The sequence below is a fragment of the Somniosus microcephalus genome, chromosome 11 (genome assembly GCF_052327205.1).
Source record: "Somniosus microcephalus isolate GS21.2 chromosome 11, FLI_Smic_1.0, whole genome shotgun sequence".
Taxonomy (NCBI): Eukaryota; Metazoa; Chordata; class Chondrichthyes; order Squaliformes; family Somniosidae; genus Somniosus; species Somniosus microcephalus.
In genome coordinates this window covers 229,768,800-229,788,335 of record NC_140997.1, presented here as the reverse complement: position 1 = coordinate 229,788,335, position 19,536 = coordinate 229,768,800, and the positions used below count along the sequence as shown (strand labels likewise).

Genomic DNA, 19,536 nt, shown 5'->3' with positions numbered 1-19,536 from the left:
CCAGGTCTCTGCTGTTGCTACGGTGACAGATTTTAATTCATAAATACAGAAAGTCCGTGGAATCCATCGCTCGGGTTATGGTGCCAAATTTAAAATGTAAATGTCATTTTCTGCCCCAAAGACTGGCAGCAGCACTGCACTGCGGCAGGCCTCGGAGAGCTGCCCCGGCAAATCTCCACTCCCAAGTCCCACTCCGCAAGCACATAATCGAGGCTGACACTCCCAGTGCAGTACTGAGGGAGTGTTGCACTGTCGGAGGTGCCGTCTTTCAGATGAGACATTAAACTGAGGCCATGTCTGCTCAGGTGGACATAAAAGATCCGACGGCACTATATTAAAGAAGTTCTAGGGAGTTTTCCTCCAGTGTTCTGGGCCAATATTTATTCTTCAACATCACTAAAACAGAGGATCTGGTCATTATCTTATTGCTGTTTGTGGGCGCTTGCTGTGTGCAAAATTGGCTGCTGTGTTTCCTACATTACAACAGTGACTACTCTTCAAAAGTACTTCATTGATTTTAGGACGTCCTGAGGTCGTGAAAGGCGTTATATAAATGCAAGTTCTTTCTTTCTCCCACTACTGGTAGACTCCTTGGCGGAGGCTGGGAGCCCGCCAAAGAATATTTAACTGATCCCGCGGCCGGAAGATAGTCTGTGACTTGGGGCACATCAATGCAGCAGGTGGATGCCCCAATTCCACAAAAAGCACATCTGACTTGGGCATCATTGCCATTCCGTCATCGTCACTGGGTCAATACCTTGGCGTTCCCTGTCTGACACCTACAGCGGGCGCACCACCACCACAAAGACTGCAGCGGTTCAACCATCTCAGGGCAGCTAGGGCTGGGCAATAAACCTGGCCGCGCCAGCATTACCCACATCCTGGGAACCTTAATAACACAATGAGTAAATGTCTCCACACCTTGGACAGAATGAAAAGACTTCTGTTTCAGCTCCCTCCTAGCCTAGTGGATAAATGCAGCACCCAGGATAGGACTGAGCCACGCAAATACAGTGTCAGCTCTAATCTTGGTGCACATTTGAAAGAAACTTAGCGGAGCAGGTAAAGTAAGGGTCACTAATACAACATATTCTTCCATGTACGACCTTAGGTTTTACACTTGCATATAAGACAGCCTCCCTCACGTTAACGCCCATATATTCTCCATCTTCTACACGAGTATATACTGCACTGTTGAGATACCGCGGCAAACGTGGGAGTCGAGACCAGAGCTATTGAAAACACAACTGCTTTATTCCATCCACATGTCAAACAGGAACTAGAAAAGCCCGCGCATCCACTTAAATACTTCCCAGACAGGAAGTGCTCCCGGCAGCCTGTCCCTGCGGGAAACAAGTTGCCGGAGGAAAGGGCCCCCGGCTGGGGGCTTCTGCTTGGACTGTCTGTGCCGCCGTGAGCGGATTATGTCCAGTGGTGGCGTGTCGCCACAGAGCTCCCCCCAGAATCCGCTTAGGAGGAGTGGACGAGTCGTGACGGTGGTCTAATGGTTCTGCCGCAGCGGCTCTGAGTGGTCGCCGGTCTGGTTGGTTGGGTCGGGCGGTTCGCCGCCGGCTGTGCTGGCTTGCCGGGGGGACGGCCTCTAGTTGGAGGCTGGGCCACGGGGACCTGTTCCCCTGGTTCTGTGTGTGCTGGTTTGAGCCGGTCGATGGAGACTGTGTCGACCCTGTCGCCGAGTCGCAGCTTGAAGACCTTGTCCCCGGTTTGTAGTACCTCGTACGGTCCGTCGTACGGGGGTCGCAGGGGCCCGCGGTGCGCGTCGTGTCGCACGAAGACGAAGCGCGCCTGCTGTAAATTTGGCGGGACGTGAGGTGCGAGTTCGCCGTGTCGGTTGACCGGAAGTGGGGCGAACTGCTGAGCGGAAGAGAACGAGTTGAGCCGCTGCTGTTCGGCCGACCAAGGCTTGGTAGGCTCCGGAAGGAATTCGCCTGGGACGCGCAGCGGTTGTCCGTAGACTAACTCCGCTGCCGAGGACTGGAGGTCTTCCTTGACCGCGGTGCGTAGGCCGAGTAGCACCCACGGCAGGCGGTCAGTCCAGGTACTGTCCTGCAGGCCGGCGCGGAGTGAGGCCTTGAGTGACCTGTGGAAGCGTTCACAAAGTCCGTTGGCCTGCGGGTGGTAAGCCGTGGTGCAGTGGAGCGTCACCCCGAGGTTGCGTGCTGTGGCCGTCCAGAGTTCGGAGGTGAACTGGGCGCCTCTGTCGGAGGTTATGTCGGCCGGTTACGCCGAACCTCGCAACCCAGGTGTTAACGAACGCCCTGGCGATGTCGGCTGTGGTGGTGGAGGACAGCGGCACTGCCTCAGGCCAGCGTGTGTAGCGGTCGACCATCGTGAGGAGATAAGTTTGGCCTTGCGATGGCGGCAGGGGACCGACGATGTCGACGTGTACGTGGTCGAAGCGGCGGCTGGGTACCTCGAAGTCTCCCAGGGGTGCTTTGGTGTGCAGCTGTACCTTAGCCCGTTGGCAGGCGAGGCAGGAGGTGGCCCAAGTCCGAACATCTCTGCTGAGGCCGCGCCAGACGAAGCGCTTGGAGAGGAGTTTGACGGATGCGCGGGAACCCGGGTGAGAGAGCCCGTGGAGCGCGTCGAAGACGCGGTGGCGCCAGGTCTCAGGGACGACCGGCCTGGGGTGGCCGAGTGAGACGTCGCAAGTGACTGCCGTGGCTTCGGGCCCGTGCACGACCTTGGCTAGGCGTAGCCCTGGCAGGCTGGTAGCCGCCGAGAGGAGGTCTGGGTCCGTGAGCTGGGCCGCTGCTAGTTGTGCGTAGTCGACCACGAGGTGATTCGCACAGACGGCGGGACGGGAAAGGCAATCGGCGACCACGTTGTCTCTACCGGAGACGTGCTGAATGTCCGTAGTAAACTCGGACACGGCCACGAGCTGGCGTTGCTGCCTAGCGGACCAGGGTTCGGTGTGCTTGGCCATCGCGTATGTGAGTGGCTTGTGGTCCACAAACGCGGTGAAGGGGCGGCCTTCCAGGAGGAACCTGAAATGGCGGACCGACAGGTGGAGCGCGAGAAGCTCGCGGTCGAAAGTGGAGTATTTGACCTCCGGGGGGCGCAGTTGGCGGCTGTAGAAGGCAAGTGGCTGCCACGCGCCATTGACCCACTGCTCGAACACGGCCCCGACCGCGTGGTCGGAGGCGTCGGTGGTGAGCGCGACCCGGGCATCGGCCCTCGGGTGCGCGAGCAGAGTGGCGTCGGCGAGCGCGTTTTTGGTGGCGTCGAAGGCGGCTGCCGTGTCAGTGGTCCAGGCTACGTCCATCTTGCCGGATTTTCCTCGGAGGGAGTCGTATAGGGGCTTCATGAGGGCTGCAGCTCTGGGGATGAACCTGTTGTAGAAGTTCACCATCCCGAGGAACTCCTGGAGGCCCTTGATGGTTGTGGGGCGGGGAAATTGCTGGACGGCCTGCACCTTGTTGGGCAGGGGGACGGCCCCAGCAGGAGTGATGTGGTGACCGAGAAAATCGATCTCGGTTAGGCCGAATTGGCACTTCGCCGGGCTGAGGATGAGCCCGTGTTGGGCTAGGCGCCCGAACAGGATGCGAAGGTGTTCGAGGTGTTCCTGTTTGGAGGAGCTGGCCACGAGAATGTCGTCTAGATAGACGAATAGGAAGTTCAGGTCCCGGAGGACTGAGTCCATAAGGCGCTGGAAAGCCTGTGCTGCATTCTTGAGGCCGAAGTGCATCCTCAGGAACTCGAACAGGCCGAATGGGGTGATGACGGCCGTTTTGGGGATGTCCGCGGGGTGTACGGGGACTTGGTGGTAACCGCGCACCAGGTCGACTTTGGAAAAGACGGTTCGTCCGGCCAGTCGGGCCGAGAAGTCCTGGATGTGTGGCACCGGGTATCGATCGGGGGTGGTGGCGTCGTTGAGGCGGCGGTAGTCCCCGCAAGGGCGCCAGCCTCCGCCGGGCTTGGGGGCGATGTGGAGGGGCGAGGCCCAAGGGCTGCTGGAGCGGCGGATGATGCCGAGTTGTTCCATGGTGGTGAACTCGGCCCGCGCGATTTCCAGCTTGGCCGGGTTGAGTCTGCGGGCGTGGGCTGAAACTGGGGGGCCGGTGGTGGGGATATAGTGTTCCACACCGTGCTTGGCGGCTTTGGCCGAAAAGGTCGGGTTAGTGAGGGCGGGAAACTCAGCTAGGAGTGCCGAGTCGTCGTCCGTGGCTCTGGCGAGGCAGTAGGTCGTCAGGCCGGCTGAACGGGCCGGGGTAAAGGCGCCGGGGATGGGGGCCATAGTGTTGATGTCGACGAGGCGGTGCCTCGGAATGTCGACAAGGAGGCCGTGGGCGCGTAGGAAGTCGGCGCCGATGAGTGGGCAGAGGACCTTGGCTGTGAGGAACTCCCAGCGGTAGCGGCGGCCCGCGAGGTCGAGCGTGACCATGCGGGTGCCATATGTGCGGATGTCAGAGCCGTTGGCTGCAGCCAGTGTGATACCCCGTGTGCCGCGTTGGATCTCGAGGGCGGAGGCGGGGGTGATGCTGTGCTGGGCCCCTGTGTCGCACAGAAATCGGCGGTTGGTTCTGTCGTCAGTGACGTACAGTAGGGGCTCCTTCTGCCCCGCGGCCATCGCGGGGGCCGGTGCGGGGGGGGGGTTTGAAGGTACACGGTGGCGTGCAGCATTGAGCCCTAGCGCCAAAACGGGTGTGGTAGTAGCAGTGACCCGGAGTGGTAGGGCGGTCGGGCCTAGTGGCCCGGGAAGACCGCGTGGTCGTTGCCGTGAGGTCGGGCGCGACGTCGCGAGCGGCCTGTGCAGAGAGCAGCCGGTCGGCCTTTTCGGCTATATCATTCAGGTCCGTGGAGCCAGACTCCACAATGAGCGGGCGGATGCTGGCGGGGAGCTGCCGAATGAAAAGCGTGCGAAAAAGGGCGCCGGGATTTTTGTCGTCTGAGAGGGACAGCATGTGGGAAAGCAGGTCTGATGGTGAAGCGTCACCAAGGCCGGGGAGGTCCAGGAGTTGGCAGTGGCGCTGGTAAGAGGACGTTTGAAATTTTTTAAGTAGCGCAGCCTTCAGATGTTCGTACTTGCCATCCGTTGTTGGATTCTGCAGCGCTGCCCAAACCTTGGGGACTGTAGCGTAGGTGAGCGAGGCGACGAGGTAGTCGTACTTCGTGGCGTCGACTGTAATGCCTTTCAGCCGGAATCTGGACTCAGCTTGAACGAACCAGGCTTCGGCGAGGTTCTCCCCAAAGTCTGGTAATTTAACCGTGACTGCATTTGTATCCGCCATGCTAGCTTAGGATTCGTCCTGAGCGTCGGGGTCACCAGTGTTGAGATACCGCGGCAAACGTGGGAGTCGAGACCAGAGCTATTGAAAACACAACTGCTTTATTCCATCCACATGTCAAACAGGAACTAGAAAAGCCCGCGCATCCACTTAAATACTTCCCAGACAGGAAGTGCTCCCGGCAGCCTGTCCCTGCGGGAAACAAGTTGCCGGAGGAAAGGGCCCCCGGCTGGGGGCTTCTGCTTAGACTGTCTGTGCCGCCGTGAGCGGATTATGTCCAGTGGTGGCGTGTCGCCACAGCACCATACTTTCATAAAAAGCAACCAGGAATAGCAACTCAAAAACTCTGGAAGGGCTTTGAACCCTTTGATTTTAAAGCATATAAAGGGCAGAGATTCCAAGACTCGACTGCTATTGTTCATCCGTGGTAGGCTCTAGCACAGACCGGCGGCTCCAGAGTTGGAGCTCTGTCTCTAGTGAGGTTCCCCACCAATGGCAGAGCCTTGCAGTCTCTGTCCTAATGGTTTCGAAAAGACCACAAGACCCAACCTGCAGTTGCTTTTTAGTTGTCTCTCTCCCTCTCTTTCTCTCTCTCCACGGATGTTGCCTGGCCTGCTGAGTTTTTCCAGCATTTTCTGTTGTTGCTTTTTAGTTGATCAGCCGCACCTTCCCACCATACCACTCAATCCATTCTTTCTCCAGAAACCTCAACTGAATTGTCTCTTGAAGCGATTCACACTCTCCGCTTCAGTGGGCATCCCTATTAATTTATTCCCCAACTGTGTTACCCTTTGGGTGGAGAAGTTCCGCCTGACTTGCCTACTTGCGTCTTTCAGATGAGATGTTAAACTGAGGCCCCATCTGCTCTCTCAGGTGGACGTAAAATATCCCAGGGCACTATTTGAAGACGAGCAGGGGAGTTCTCCCCAGTGCCCTGGCTGATATTTATCCCTCAACCAACATCACTAAAACAGATTATTGCTGTTTGTGGGAGCTTGCTGTGCGCAAATTAGCTACAATGTTTCCTACATCACAACAGTGACTACACTTCAAAAGCACTTTGTTGGCTGTAAATTTGGGACGTCTTGAGGTCGTGCAAGGCGCCATATAAATACAAGACTTTTCCTTTTTTTTTACGCCTCACTTCCTAATTTCGAACTCATGTCCCCTGGTATTTGTTCTAACGTGGCACCATACATACACTCACCGTTCAATCGCGCAGCACTATTTTCTACATGGCCAGACCAGGGAAGTCAGAGACGTATCGTTGGAGACTGAATTTTCCAGTTTAAAAAAAAAGTTAGAATGATGTAGGTGGGCACACAACAATGCTATGTACCAGTAGTCTTTGGATATGTAAATGCCAGAGAGGGTAGCAGCAGGCAGCAGTGGCCTCAGGAACATGACACGAGTGAGGAAAGAAGCAGCAGTGGCCTGGGGGGGAATGTAACAGCAGTGTCGGACAGGAGGGGACGGCACGATCCTCAGGATACTACAGTGTGGTCTGATTAGGATCAGCAGTATTTCTAGTTCTGAGGGTATGTTTGTTAGTTTCACTACCCTCCAAAACAATATCTAGCGCAACAGGAGATCGGAGTTCATTATTTATCTGTGCAAAATAGCATTTAATGCTTTGTAGCAGAGCACGGCATTCCCGGTTTTCTTTCCCTCCAATTTTCGTCCCGCAACACCTCGATTTTAAAATTTTCAAATCCCTCCATGGCCTCGCCCCTGCTTATCTCTGTAACCTCCTCCAGCCCTACAACCCTCCGAGATCTCTGCGCTCCTCCAATTCCGGCCTCTTGCGCCTCCCCGATTTTAATCACTCCACCGTTGGCGGCCGTGCCTTCAGCTGCCTGGGCCCTAAACCCTGGAATTCCCTCCCTAAAACTCTCCGCCTCTCTCTCCTCCTTTAAGATGCTCCTTAACAATCTACCTCTTTAACCAAGCTTTTGGTCACCTGTCCTAATCTCTCCTTATATGGTTCGGTGGCAAATTTTGTTTGCTAACGCTCCTGTGAAGTGCCTTGGCTGTTTTACTACGCTAAAGGTGCAAGTTGTTGTTGTTGAAAGGAATGAATTGTGCTGCTTACCGGTTCCACAAGCACTCAGTGTCCTCCAATACCATGCCAAATAGCCATTCTTCATGTGTGAGCCTGGAGACTCGAGCAGAGATGTTCCGCTTGATTATTTTAAGCCATTTAAAATAAACAAGATAATACTGGAGTCACCCCAGGCTCAGTAGGTAACTCTCTCGCCTCTAAGTCAGAAGGTCGTGGGTTCAAGCCCCACTCCAGAGATTTGAGCACATAATAAGAACATAAGAAAGAGGAGCAGGAATAGGCCACTTGGCCCCTCGAGCCTGCTCCGCCATTCAATAAGATCATGGCTGATCTTGGGCTCAAAGCCACTTCCCAGCCCGCTCCCCATAACCCTTCACTCCCTTATCTTGCAAAAATTTGTCTATCTCCACTTTAAATGTATTTAATGACCCAGCCTCCACAGCTCTCTGGGGCAGAGAATTCCACAGATTTACGACCCTCTGAGAGAAGAAATTCCTCCTCATCTCAGTTCTAAAAGGGCGACACTTTATTCTGAAACTATGCCCCCGCGTTCTAGATTTCCCCACGAGGGGAAACATCCTCTCTGCATCTACCTTGTCGTGCCCCCTCAGTATCTTATATGTTTCAATAAGATCACCTCTCATTCTTCTAAATTCCAATGAGTATAGGCCCAGCCTGCTCAACCTTTCCTCATAAGTCAACCCCCTCATCTCTGGTCCCTCTGAACTGTAGCATTTTGTAGTCTCTCACCATTTAAATCATAATTTGCTTTTTTATTTTTCCTGCCAAAGTGTATAACCTCGCACTTTTCCACATTATACTCCATCTGCCAAATGTTTGCCCACTCACTTAGCCTGTCTATATCCATTGCAGGTTCTTTGAGTCCTCTGCACAACTTGCTTTCCCACCCATCTTTGTATCATCCACAAACTTGGCTACATTACACTCGGTCCCTTCATCCAAGTCATTAATATAGATTGTAAATAGTTGAGGCCCCAGCACCGATCCCTGTGGCACCCCACTAGTTACCATTTGCCAATTGGAAAATCACCCATTTATCCCGACTCTCTGCTTTCTGTTAGTTAGCCAATTCTCTATCCATGTTAATATATTACCCCCAATTCTGTGAGCTCTTATCTTATGCAGTAACCTTTTACAGGAAACTTTGGTTTATCTGGAGGTTGTATGTCCGGAAACCTCGATCTAACGGCAGAAATCAGCAGCCGTTTTGGTTAGGTTTTTTTTCTTCTCCTAGCATTTTTTTAACAGTCAGGCTCTGGAAAGTGTCTCTGTAGCTTAGCAACAGCTTCAGAGACGCTTCCAAGGTATGGGCCGAGTGTTTACAAGCTGTTGCTAAGCAACAGTGTTTGTTGTCAGTTACAGAGATGAAAACCTCCGTATCCTTCAACATTAGCGCTGGTCTATCCGGAAGTTTTGATAGATCGGCAGCAGCTCGGCCCCGTCGGTGCCGGATATCGCGAAGTTTCCTGTATGTGGCACCTTATCGAATGTCTTCTGGAAATTTAAATACACCACATCCACTGGTTCACCTTTGTCCACCCTGCTGGTTACCTCCTCAAAGAACTCCAGCAAGTTTGTTAAACATGATTTCCCTTTCATAAAGCCATGCTGACTCTGCTTGACTGCATTATGATTTTCCAAATGCCCTGCTACTGCTTCCTTAATAAAAGGACTCCAGCATTTTCCCAATGACAGATGTTAGGCTAACTGGTCTAGTTTCCTGTTTTCTGTCTCCCTCCTTTCTTAAATAGGGGTGTGACATTTGTGGTTTTCCAATCCGTTGGGACCTCTTCAGAGTCCAGGGAACTTTGGTATATTGCAATCAATGCATCCACTATCTCTGCAGCCACTTCTTTTAAGACCCTGGGATGCAGGCCATCTGGTCCAGGGAACTTGTCATCTTTTAGTCCCATTATTTTGCCAAGTACTATTTCCTCAGTGATAGTGATAATCCAGGCTGACAAAGGTGCACAAAAAGAATATATAAAAAAAGAAAGACTTGCATTTATGTAGCGCCTTTCACGACCTCAGGACCTCCTAAAGCGCTTTACAGCCAATTAAGTACTTTTGAAGTGTAGTCACTGTTGTAATGTGGCAGCAAATTGCGCACAGCAAGCTCCCACAAACAGCTTAATGACCAGATAATCTGTTTTAGTGATGTTGATTGATGGATAAATATTGGCCCCAGGACACCAGGGAGAACTCTGCTGCTCTTCTTCCAAATAGTTCCATGGAATCTTCTACGTCCACCTGAGAGAGCAGACGGGACCTCAATTTAACATTTCATCTGAAAGACGGCACCTCCGACGGTGCAACACTCCCTCAGGACTGCACTGGAGTGTCAGCCTAGATTTTTATGCTCCAGTTTCTAGAGTAGGACTTGAACCCACAACCTTGGAAAAAAAACATACATGGGATATCAAAGCAAACAACAAGAAGTTGTATAAATATATTAAGAGAGCGAGAGAGAGGTAAAGGGGAATGTGGGCCCATTATAGCCGGACGCAGGTGGGTAATAAGTAAATAGTAGACTTGTTAAAAGAGTAATTTGTACCGTTTTTTCACACTGGAGGAAGAGCACAAAATACCAGCGGTACAAGGGAACCTAAAAATAAGTCAAGGTGAGAAACCTAATGGATTTAGCACAAGTAAAAACAAATGGGAATTGAAAAAATAATGGAACTTAAGATGGATTCCACCCCAGGGTATTACAAGACATAGGTGGAGAAATTGCAGAATTTTCTAAAGCTCTCTAAATTCAGGAATTGTGCCTTTGGATTTGAAAATTGCAAATGTCACTCCATTATAGGGAGAGAGGGAGGGAGAAGCCAGGTAGCTACAGACCTATCAGTTTAACATCAGTTGTGGGGATGTTACTGGAATCTTATCATCAGGGACAGAGTGACTGAGCACTTGGACAAGCATGAGCTGATCAAAGAGAATCAGCATGGATTTGTGAAGGGTAAGTCATGTCTGACTAATCTAGTTGAAGAGGCCACTAACATGGTGGATAAGGGAGTGTCAATGGATGTTGTCTATATGGACTTCCAAAGGGAATTTGATAAGGTTCCACACAAGCGATTATTAGCAGAAATAAAAGTGCATGGAATTGGAGGTAACCTTGTGACATGGGTTGATAATTGGTTGGGAGATGGGAGACGGAGAGTAAGGATAAAAGGTTTGTTCTCTGATTGGCAGGATATGAGAAGTGGCGTTCCCCAGTATCTGTACTGGGGTCTCAGCTTTTCACCATAGCTATTAATAAGTTGGATGAAGGAGTAGAGAGTTGTGTGTCTAGGTTTCTACCAGGAGCTCCATATAGCAACACAGTGTTCATGGAGTGACGCTTGTAAAATTGTTAGCACTGTATAGTCTCTCAACTGCACTGCTTTCTGAACGATCCCAGCACTGGTGCTTTGACGGTCAGATGCTGAACTCAGCACCTCTCATTCCCCCAATTACCTTATATTATGTCCGTGTATAATTGAGACACGGACTGCAGGAGTTGGTTATAACAGGTCTTTACTGAATGGAGGCAACCTGGAACTACTATGCAAATGTTACTACACAGGCTTATATACAGGGGTGGTCACTACTGGTACTGCAGTATACAGGGGCCGCAGAATATAGTTCCTTCTGCAAAGTACGTACACTACAATTCCTCCCCTTTTAGCTAAACAGTACATAACATTCGATTAACAATGAAATAACATATTTACAATTACAGTTGCTAGATACATTAGTTGAAGTTAAGCAATTATAAGTTCAGTCTTTGAGGAGGCTTCCTGATTCTGTCTGGAAAACGCCTCTTTGGGGTATCAGGTTCTTCTGGCGACGTTGAGTCGGGATCAATGTTGTTGTTTGGTTAGTCTGCTTCCAATATCACCGATTCTGAGGTAGATGCAATTGGTACTTCGGTTTCATCGCCAGGTGTATCAGATCGTGGTGTGGAGTTGACGTTTCCCAGTGACTCTAGAATCTGGTCAGCATGGCGTCTTACAATACTCTCTCCAACGTCCACGGTATACATTAGAGGTCCTTGCCGTGTACAGATCGTTCCTGGCTACCATTTCTCTGTGCGGTAGTCCCGGGCCAAAACTGGTTGACCTATCTTAAAACTCCTGGTCGGCCTTTCATTCATATTCTGAAACTGCCTGTTCTCTACATCTCTTCTGATGTTTGGCTTAACCAAATCCAAGCGGCATCGTAGTCTTCGATTGAAGAACATCATGGCTGGAGTTTGGTTGGTAACCGCATGTGTCGCATTCCGGTAGGCAAACAAGAAGTTATCCACCTTGTGCTGTAGGGGTATATCTTCATTACACATTGCCTTGATAGCCTTCTTGAATGTTTGAACGAACCTCTCGGCCAATCCATTAGTGGCCTTTTTGTTGTCGTTGGTCTTCTTCCCAGACCTGCAAACTCGTGCAATGTGTCCCATCTTTCCGCATTGCCTGCATATTTTGTCCTTGGACCAGCAGTCCTTCTGGTCATGGGTTGTTCTGCCGCAGCGATAACATTTTGCAAATCCCCGTGTCATTTCGTGGGTGCCGTATTCCTGTGGCTTTTGCTGCATTTCCGCAACTCCCCTTGCTGCTGCTTCATACGATACTGCCACGCTGAAAGCCTTATCTAGCGTCAGCTCTTTCTCTGAGAGTAACCTCTTCTGGGTTCCTTCACTCAGGAGTCCACAGACAAATTTGTCCCGTAAGGTATCTGCCAGTCCTGCTCCGAACTGGCAGTGCTTTGATAGCTTGCGTAGTTCCGTGAGGTAATCAGCATTGCTCTCATCTTTATGCTGATTTCTCCTGTGGAATTTAAATCTTTCTGCTATCAGCAGCGGTGTAGGATTTAGGTGTTCCTGTAGGATAGCAACAATTTCATTAAAACTCTTCGCCTTCGGTTTGGCTGGAGTAATCAGGTCCCGCAATAGGCCGTACGTTCTTGCGCCCATTAAGTTTAGCAGTACCGATGCCTTTTTCTCATCGGCTACTTCGTTTGCCTCGCAATATACCTCGACTCTTCCCACATACGTGGTCCAGTCTTCTATTGCATTATCGAAGGCAGTGATATTGCCAGTCTTCGGCATCTTGGAAATCTAAAATGGCGCCTCCTGCGCTTTGCCTTCTTCCCCGATTTAACAAAATGGCGCCTCCCGCGCTTTGCCTTCTTCCCCGCTGGATTAAGATGGCGCCTCCCGCTCTTTCTGTTTTCTCCGCTGTTGCTAGCGCTGTTGCTGGCGTTTTATGCCTTGATGGCGACGCCCTATGGTCTTCGCGCACTTCCCCCCCGCGCTGCTGCTAACGCCGCTCTCCGCGGTTCCCGTGGCAAACTGCAGCTCCTCGCGGCTTTCTGCGCGTTTAATTTTTATTATTTCCCCGTCGTCGGAACAACCCTGCGGGACTCTTGCCTCCCTCTTCTCGGGTCTGTACGCTGCCCAGCTTCGTAGCACCGGCCGCGCCCTGTGTGCTCCACCCTCTCTCTCCTCTTCCCGACAACGCTGCTCGGCCCCGTTGCAAAGCCACCCGCTCGAGCTCTAGACCGCCGCAGCCCAGGAAGGATCAGTGTACTACCTGCCACCAGCCCGCTTAGCTGAAGCACCATCGACAGGATAACCAAGCCCCGCTCTCGACAGCCTCTCCTGCAAATCTTCAACTCCGCTGACTCAGAGGCAGATGTCCACGGTCAACGCCCGTTTCTTCTGTTTCTTTCTTCCTGCTGGCCTCGACCTCTGATAACTTTGCTTCAGGGATGGATCCCCATGAGGTGGTGCAGACTGTAGGTAAGTTCGTATCTGCTCGTCGCCAGTATTATGTCCGTGTATAATTGAGACATGGACTGCAGGAGTTGGTTATAACAGGTCTTTACTGAATGGAGGCAACCTGGAACTACTATGCAAATGTTACTACACAGGCTTATATACAGGGGTGGTCACTACTGGTACTGCAGTATACAGGGGCTGCAGAATATAGTTCCTTCTGCAAAGTACATACACTACACCGTACAGTGACATTTAACACAGCAGAATCGTTGCCGCCACAGGGCGGTTGGAAGAAAGGAGGGCTTCCTCAGGAGGGGCTTCCGCCTGGAGGCAAAGTCTCCGTGGCAGCTACAGTAACCCCAGCTGCTGCCGCCGGCACTTGGCATCAGGTCCGCCATATTAACACAACAGAAAGAAAGAGAGACTTGCATTTATATAGCGCCATTCACATCCCAAAGCACTTTGCAGCCAATGAAGTACGTTTGAAATGTAGGCACTGTTGTAAAGTAGAACACGCGGCAGCCAATATTGGCTATGACACTGGGGGAAAACTCCCCTGCTCTTCTTCAAAATAGCCATGGGATCTTTTACGTCCACCTGAGAGAGCAGACAGGACCTTGGCTTAACACCTCCATATTACAATAAAGATATAGAACATAAGAAATAGGAGTAGGAGTAGGACATACGGCCCCTCGAGCCTGCTCCACCATTTAATAAGATCATGGCTGATCATCGACCTCAACTCCACTTTCCCGCCCGATCTCCATATCCCTTGATTCCCCTAGAGTCCAAAAATCTATCGATCTCAGCCTTGAATATACTCAAACACTCAGCATTCGCAGCCCTCTGGGGCAGAGAATTCCAAAGATACACAACCCTCTTGAGTGAAGAAATTCCTCCTCATCTCGGTCTTAAATGGGCAACTCCTTATCCTGAGACTATGCCCCCCTGGAGGATAGCTAATGTAACCCCACTATTTAAAAAAGGTGGGAGAGAAAAAACGGGGAATTATAGACCAGTAAATCTGACATCGGTAGTGGGGAAAATGCTAGAGTCCATTATAAAAGAAGTAATAGCAGAGCACTTGGAAAACAGTAACAGGATCGGACAAAGTCAACATGGATTTACAAAAGGTAAATCATGCATGACTAATCTACTGGAATTTTTTGAGGATGTAACTGGTAGAATAGATAAGGGAGAACCAGTGGATGTGGTGTATTTGGACTTTCAGAAGGTTTTCGATAAGGTCCCGCATAAGAGATTAGCGTGCAAAGTTAAAGCACACGTGATTGGGGGTAAGGTACTGTCTTGGATAGAGAACTGGTTGACAGACAGGAAGCAAAGAGTTGGAATAAACGGGTCTTTTTCCGAGTGGCAGGCAGTGACTAGTGGGGTACCGCAGGGATCGGTGCTAGGACCCCAGCTATTCACAATATATATAAATGATCTAGACAAGGGAACTAGATGTAATATCTCCAAGTTTGCAGACGACACAAAGCTGGGTGAGCGTGTGTGCTGTGAGGAGGATGCAGAGAAACTCCAGTATGATTTGGACAGGTTGGGTGATTGGGCAGATGCATGGCAAATGCAATATAATGTGGATAAATGCGAGGTTATCCACTTCGGTGGCAAAAACGGGAAGACAGATTATTATCTGAATGGCAATAGATTGGGAGAAGGGGAAGTGCAACGAGAGGATTCGAGTACAGGAGCAAGGATGTCTTGCTGCAGTTGTACAGGGCCTTGGTGAGACCACACCTTGAGAATTGTGTGCAGTTTTGGTTGCCTTATCTGAGGAAGGATGTTCTTGCCATGGAGAGAGTGCAGCGAAGATTCACCAGACTGATACCTGGGATGGCAGAAATGACGTATGAGGAGAGATTGGGTCGATTAGGCTTATATTCGCTAGAGTTTAGAAGAATGAGAGGGGATCTCATTGAAACTTATAAAATTCTAACAGGACTAGACAGACTAGATGCAGGAAGGATGTTCCTGATGACGGGGGAGTCCAGAACCAGGGGTCACAGTCTAAGGATAAGGGGTAAGCCATTTAGGACTGAGATGAGGAGGAATTTCTTCACCCAGAGAGTGGTGAACCTGTGGAATTCTCTACCACACAAGGCAGTTGAGGCCAATTCATTAAATATATTCAAGAAGGAGTTAGATATATTTCTTAAGGCTAAAGGGATCAAGGGATATGGGGAGAAAGCAGGGACAGGGTACTGAATTTGGATGATCAGCCATGATCTCATTGAATGGCGGAGCAGGCTCGAGGGGCCAAATGGCCTACTCCTGCTCCTATCTTCTATGTTTCTATGTAGCTCTAGACACTCCAGCCAGGGGAAACAACCTCTCAGCATCTACCCTGTCAATTCCTTTCAGAATCTTGTATGTATATAGAGGCACTGGAGAAGGTGCAAAAAAGGATTTGCAAGGATGATACAAAAGCTGAGAGATTATAACTATCAGGAAAGACTGAAAAGGCTGGGGCTCTTTGCTCTAGAAACAAGAAAGCTGAGAGGTGACTTGATAGAGGCCTTTAATATTATGCAAGGGTTTGATAGGGTAGACGTAGAGAAGATTTTTCCACTTGTGGTAGTGTCCAAAAGTAGGGACTATAAATAAAAGATAGTCACTATCTCCCACAGTACTACACTGTGGTGCCAGCCTAGATTTTTGTGTTCAAGTCTCTGGAGTGGGACTTGAACCCACAACTCAGAGGCGAGAGTGCCACCCACTGAGCCACTGATGACAAGGGGATTTAGACGACAGCCCTTTCACTGACCAGCTCCTGCTGCGTCCTGATCCTTGATGTCACCGACAGCAAACAGGCACCGCGAGATGATTCACACCCACTGCCCACACACGCGAGACTGACACACAGGCCACCTCGAGTCGTAAATTGCTCCGTCATCCGGCAAGCCGGGACATTCATGCGTTTGCTCTTTTAAAAAAAAAATCATGATTTTTTTTTTAATGACAATTTTAATATAGTTCTGCCGCTGTTACTACTTGATTCAGGGGGATTGAGAGAATTGTGCTGAGCTGTCATCTGCTGTGTATTATAACCCCACCAGTAAATTAATTTCAGGTACCCCTAAGCAGAAGACCACCAAGAGTTCAGGAACTGTAATAGACTGCAGTTGCTGGTGAACGATCCTCTAATTATAAGCTGTGAAGGAGATGGGTTTACAACAGTGAGGTACTGTCATTGCTAGTTCATTTACTCCATTCACTGCCTATGGATACTCAAGGGGGCAATTGCAAGCAATCTTCTTGCCTTTGTGTTGCATTACATCCGCGCACACACGCAGTTACAAGGAGTATTTACAGAATACTAATTAAGGAAAGTGCTGTGTTCCAATCTGATTCCTATTCACATCACAGGACAGATTTATGCATTCTTCAGAAGCCACACTGGAACACTGCTCTGAGCATTATGGAGTTTTTCTTGTCAGCGAGGCAGCGAGTTTATACTGTGTGGGGCGCTTTCCCTCTTCCCTCAGGCTGGGGCTTTTTTCTCTGGAAGCTGGAAGGCTGAGGGGCTGGCCTGATAGAGGTCGTTAAGATTATTCGATAGGGTAGACGGAGAAAAGATGTTTCCACTTGCAGGGGAGAGCAAAACTGGGGGCCATAAATATAAGATAGCCACTAATAAATCCAATAGGGAATTCAGAAGAAACTTCTTTACCCAGAGAGTGGTGAGAATGTGGAATAGCATAGATGCACTTAGGGGGAAGCTAGATAAACACATGAGGGAGAAAGGAATAGAAGGTCATGCTGATCGGATTAGATGAAGTAGAGTGGGAGGAGGCTCATGTGGAGCATAAACACCACCAGCATGGACCAGTTGGGCCGAATGGCCCGTTTCTGTGCTGTAAATGCTTTGTGAAAACAGTGGAGATAAAACATATGGCAACGACTTGCCTCTGACGCCCTCTGTGCAATTCCGCGAGGACTTGCCTCCTATGTAGCTGCTCTTGGCAAGTTCTACTCTAAGGGATACACATGCGTCCAACTGCCTCCCCCAACCCCCCTTACATTCATTTTTTTTTATATATACCTTATGTTTTGAACTCTGCCAGAAGGAAGCACTTGGCACAGGAGCGGTAGAGGTGAGCTCAGGTTTTTCAGCACTGCAAACTCAATAAGCAGCCAGAGGTCCGAGCAGATTTCAATCTTCCCGCAGGGCTATGGGGAAAGGGCAGGGGAGTGGGATTAATTGGATAGCTCTACCAAAGAGCCGGCACAGGCACGATGGGCTGAATGGCCTCCTTCTGTGCTGTAAGCTTCTATTCTATGATTCTATGGCTACAGACAGTGCATGCCATGTCGAGAGCATTGGTGGTGGTGGGGTGGGGTAAGGCCAATGGTTCAGTTGTTAAATGCCCTGCATCGTGGACCTGAGCCATACAGATCACAAAGCCCCCAGGTTCGAGATCCCAGCCTCTGCGGAGTTAGCTGCTCGCAGCCAAGGTGGTAGTTACAATTGGCCGTAGCACCTCCGGACTAAGGACGAGAAAAATATCAGCCCGGCTTTGTGCTCTTGATTATTACATGGAGCCCTACAGCACAGAAACAGGCCATTCGGCCCAACTGGTCTATGCCGACGTTTATGCTCCGCACGAGCCTCCTCCCACCCTACTTTATCGCATCCTATCAGCATGACCTTCTATTCCCTTCTCCAAGTGCTTATTTAGCTTTCCCCTAAATGCATCAAGTGGTCCCACGCACATATTCTCCAGCAACTCCATACGTATGTGAAGACTGGGTGAAGACAGGATCAGGTGTGGCGGTGATACCCGCTACAGTTCAGTAGCTCGCCAAGTCTCACTGGGGTCGCACATAAATGATGGCAGCTAGGACCTGTAGAACCATACTCCAGTAGAAGTGAGCATCTTCAGGAGAAAGATATAGGAGTATGAGAAACTATTTAAATAACTTGAAGGAGGATGTCTCACTGTTAAAAAAAAACGGTGTGGTTCATAGAATGATACAGCACAGAAGGAGGCCTTTCAGCACATTGTGCCTGTGCCGGCTCTTTGAATGAGCTGTGCAATTGAAGCATTTGCTGCAGCGGCTTTAATTTCATCTACTTTGAAAATGAAACAAAACCACCAAATGCCCAGAAATGTACTCCTCGCAGCTTGCTTGCTATTGTGAGGCATCAGTTACATCTTCAGAGAAAATCTATCTTTATAATCCCAGAAAATTGGGCCGGAGCTGAAGTTTTCTGTGAGCGCTTAAGCTCCTTGCTGACTCCACTAGATGCAGCTAAAGAGGGATCCGTGGAGTTTTTTTGTTACTTAATGACTCGTCAAAGACACAGTTCGAAAGTTATGAAGAGGAATTTAGTGACAATTCAGAGCTCTTTATCGTTTACGCGCTCAGCAAGTCAGATATTGTTTTTTGCAATACGTTTCTGCTTCTGTGTAATTACCTTGCTTGCGAATAAATCCGAGTGTTGGTTTAACCTGAATGTTGCCATGTGGTACCCCCACTGCCTTTTGGAGTGGGCAGGAGGACATGGTGGGCAGCCCATTTGGTCTGCGACGCTAAAGCCCGTGGTACTAAGGTCATTGTTAGTCCCGCGACAAGCTATCCGATTCACGGCAAGGCACAAAGGTTTTAGTTCATAGGGGACACGGGCTGCCGATGGGAACTGCCTTTTCGCTCTGTGTGCAAACTTAGAACGCCAGGAGAGAGCCTGAATTATAAACCCCGCCACTGCACATTTAGCAAGGTGAGCCGTTTTATACACACAGGTGGTTGGCGAAAATGTTCTGTCGGTCATTGAACCAAATAAAAGATGCATGTCTTCTTCCCCTCTTTTCAGACTCTGTTGGTGAATCATGGCTGAAGTGCAAGGAGGCTTTGTTCAGTGCCTGTTGCCGTGGAAACAGCATTCTACTCTTCTCAAACACGACAGGAAGGGTTTGTCCACGATTCTGTTTATCAATAAACATGCATTTGAACTGACTTCATTTCCATCAACTCCCTGACATTAACTCACAGTAAATGTGCCCCATTATTGAGGCTGCCTATGCACCAGTCCAAACATTATTCCCCTTATCCTGTATGTACATACGGAACATTCCATCGTGTAGCACCTCAGCGTTTGACTTGCAATCTCGTGTTATAATACTGGATGGTTCTGTATTTATTGGGCTCAGCTGAATTAAAAAAATTTGTTTTGAAAATGTACTCGCCGTTTTCTTTCGTACAATGCCTGTCGGGTTTTGATCAGAGCCTCACGTTGAGCGCTAATGAACTACCTGCGAGCCCCACCTGAAGTTAGGATGTCAGAGCAGTGTGATGATCAATGTACGGTATTTAAAAGCTCTGCCCATAACGGGCCAGAAACTCCCGGGTATGATCTGCGCTGAGTGGGGCTGACCTCAGCCAGGTCGGTAGTCGGGGAGGCTACATACTGCCTTTCGCCCCGC

The 19,536-nt window shown here is 50.0% G+C and overlaps 1 protein-coding gene across 2 annotated transcripts in view; it reads left to right on the top strand.

The window, feature by feature from the left end:
* The window catches only part of LOC147111319 (MICOS complex subunit mic25-like), a 411,496-nt gene extending 392,202 nt beyond the window's left edge, over positions 1-19,294 (top strand). For both annotated transcript variants that reach the window (XM_086002087.1, XM_086002084.1), the window contains one exon: positions 18,927-19,294. In XM_086002087.1, coding sequence (XP_085858213.1) covers positions 18,927-18,939 — 13 coding nt within the window. In that variant the 3' untranslated portion in view covers positions 18,940-19,294. The remainder of the gene's footprint in view (positions 1-18,926) is intronic.
* The last annotated feature ends 242 nt before the right edge of the window (positions 19,295-19,536 follow it).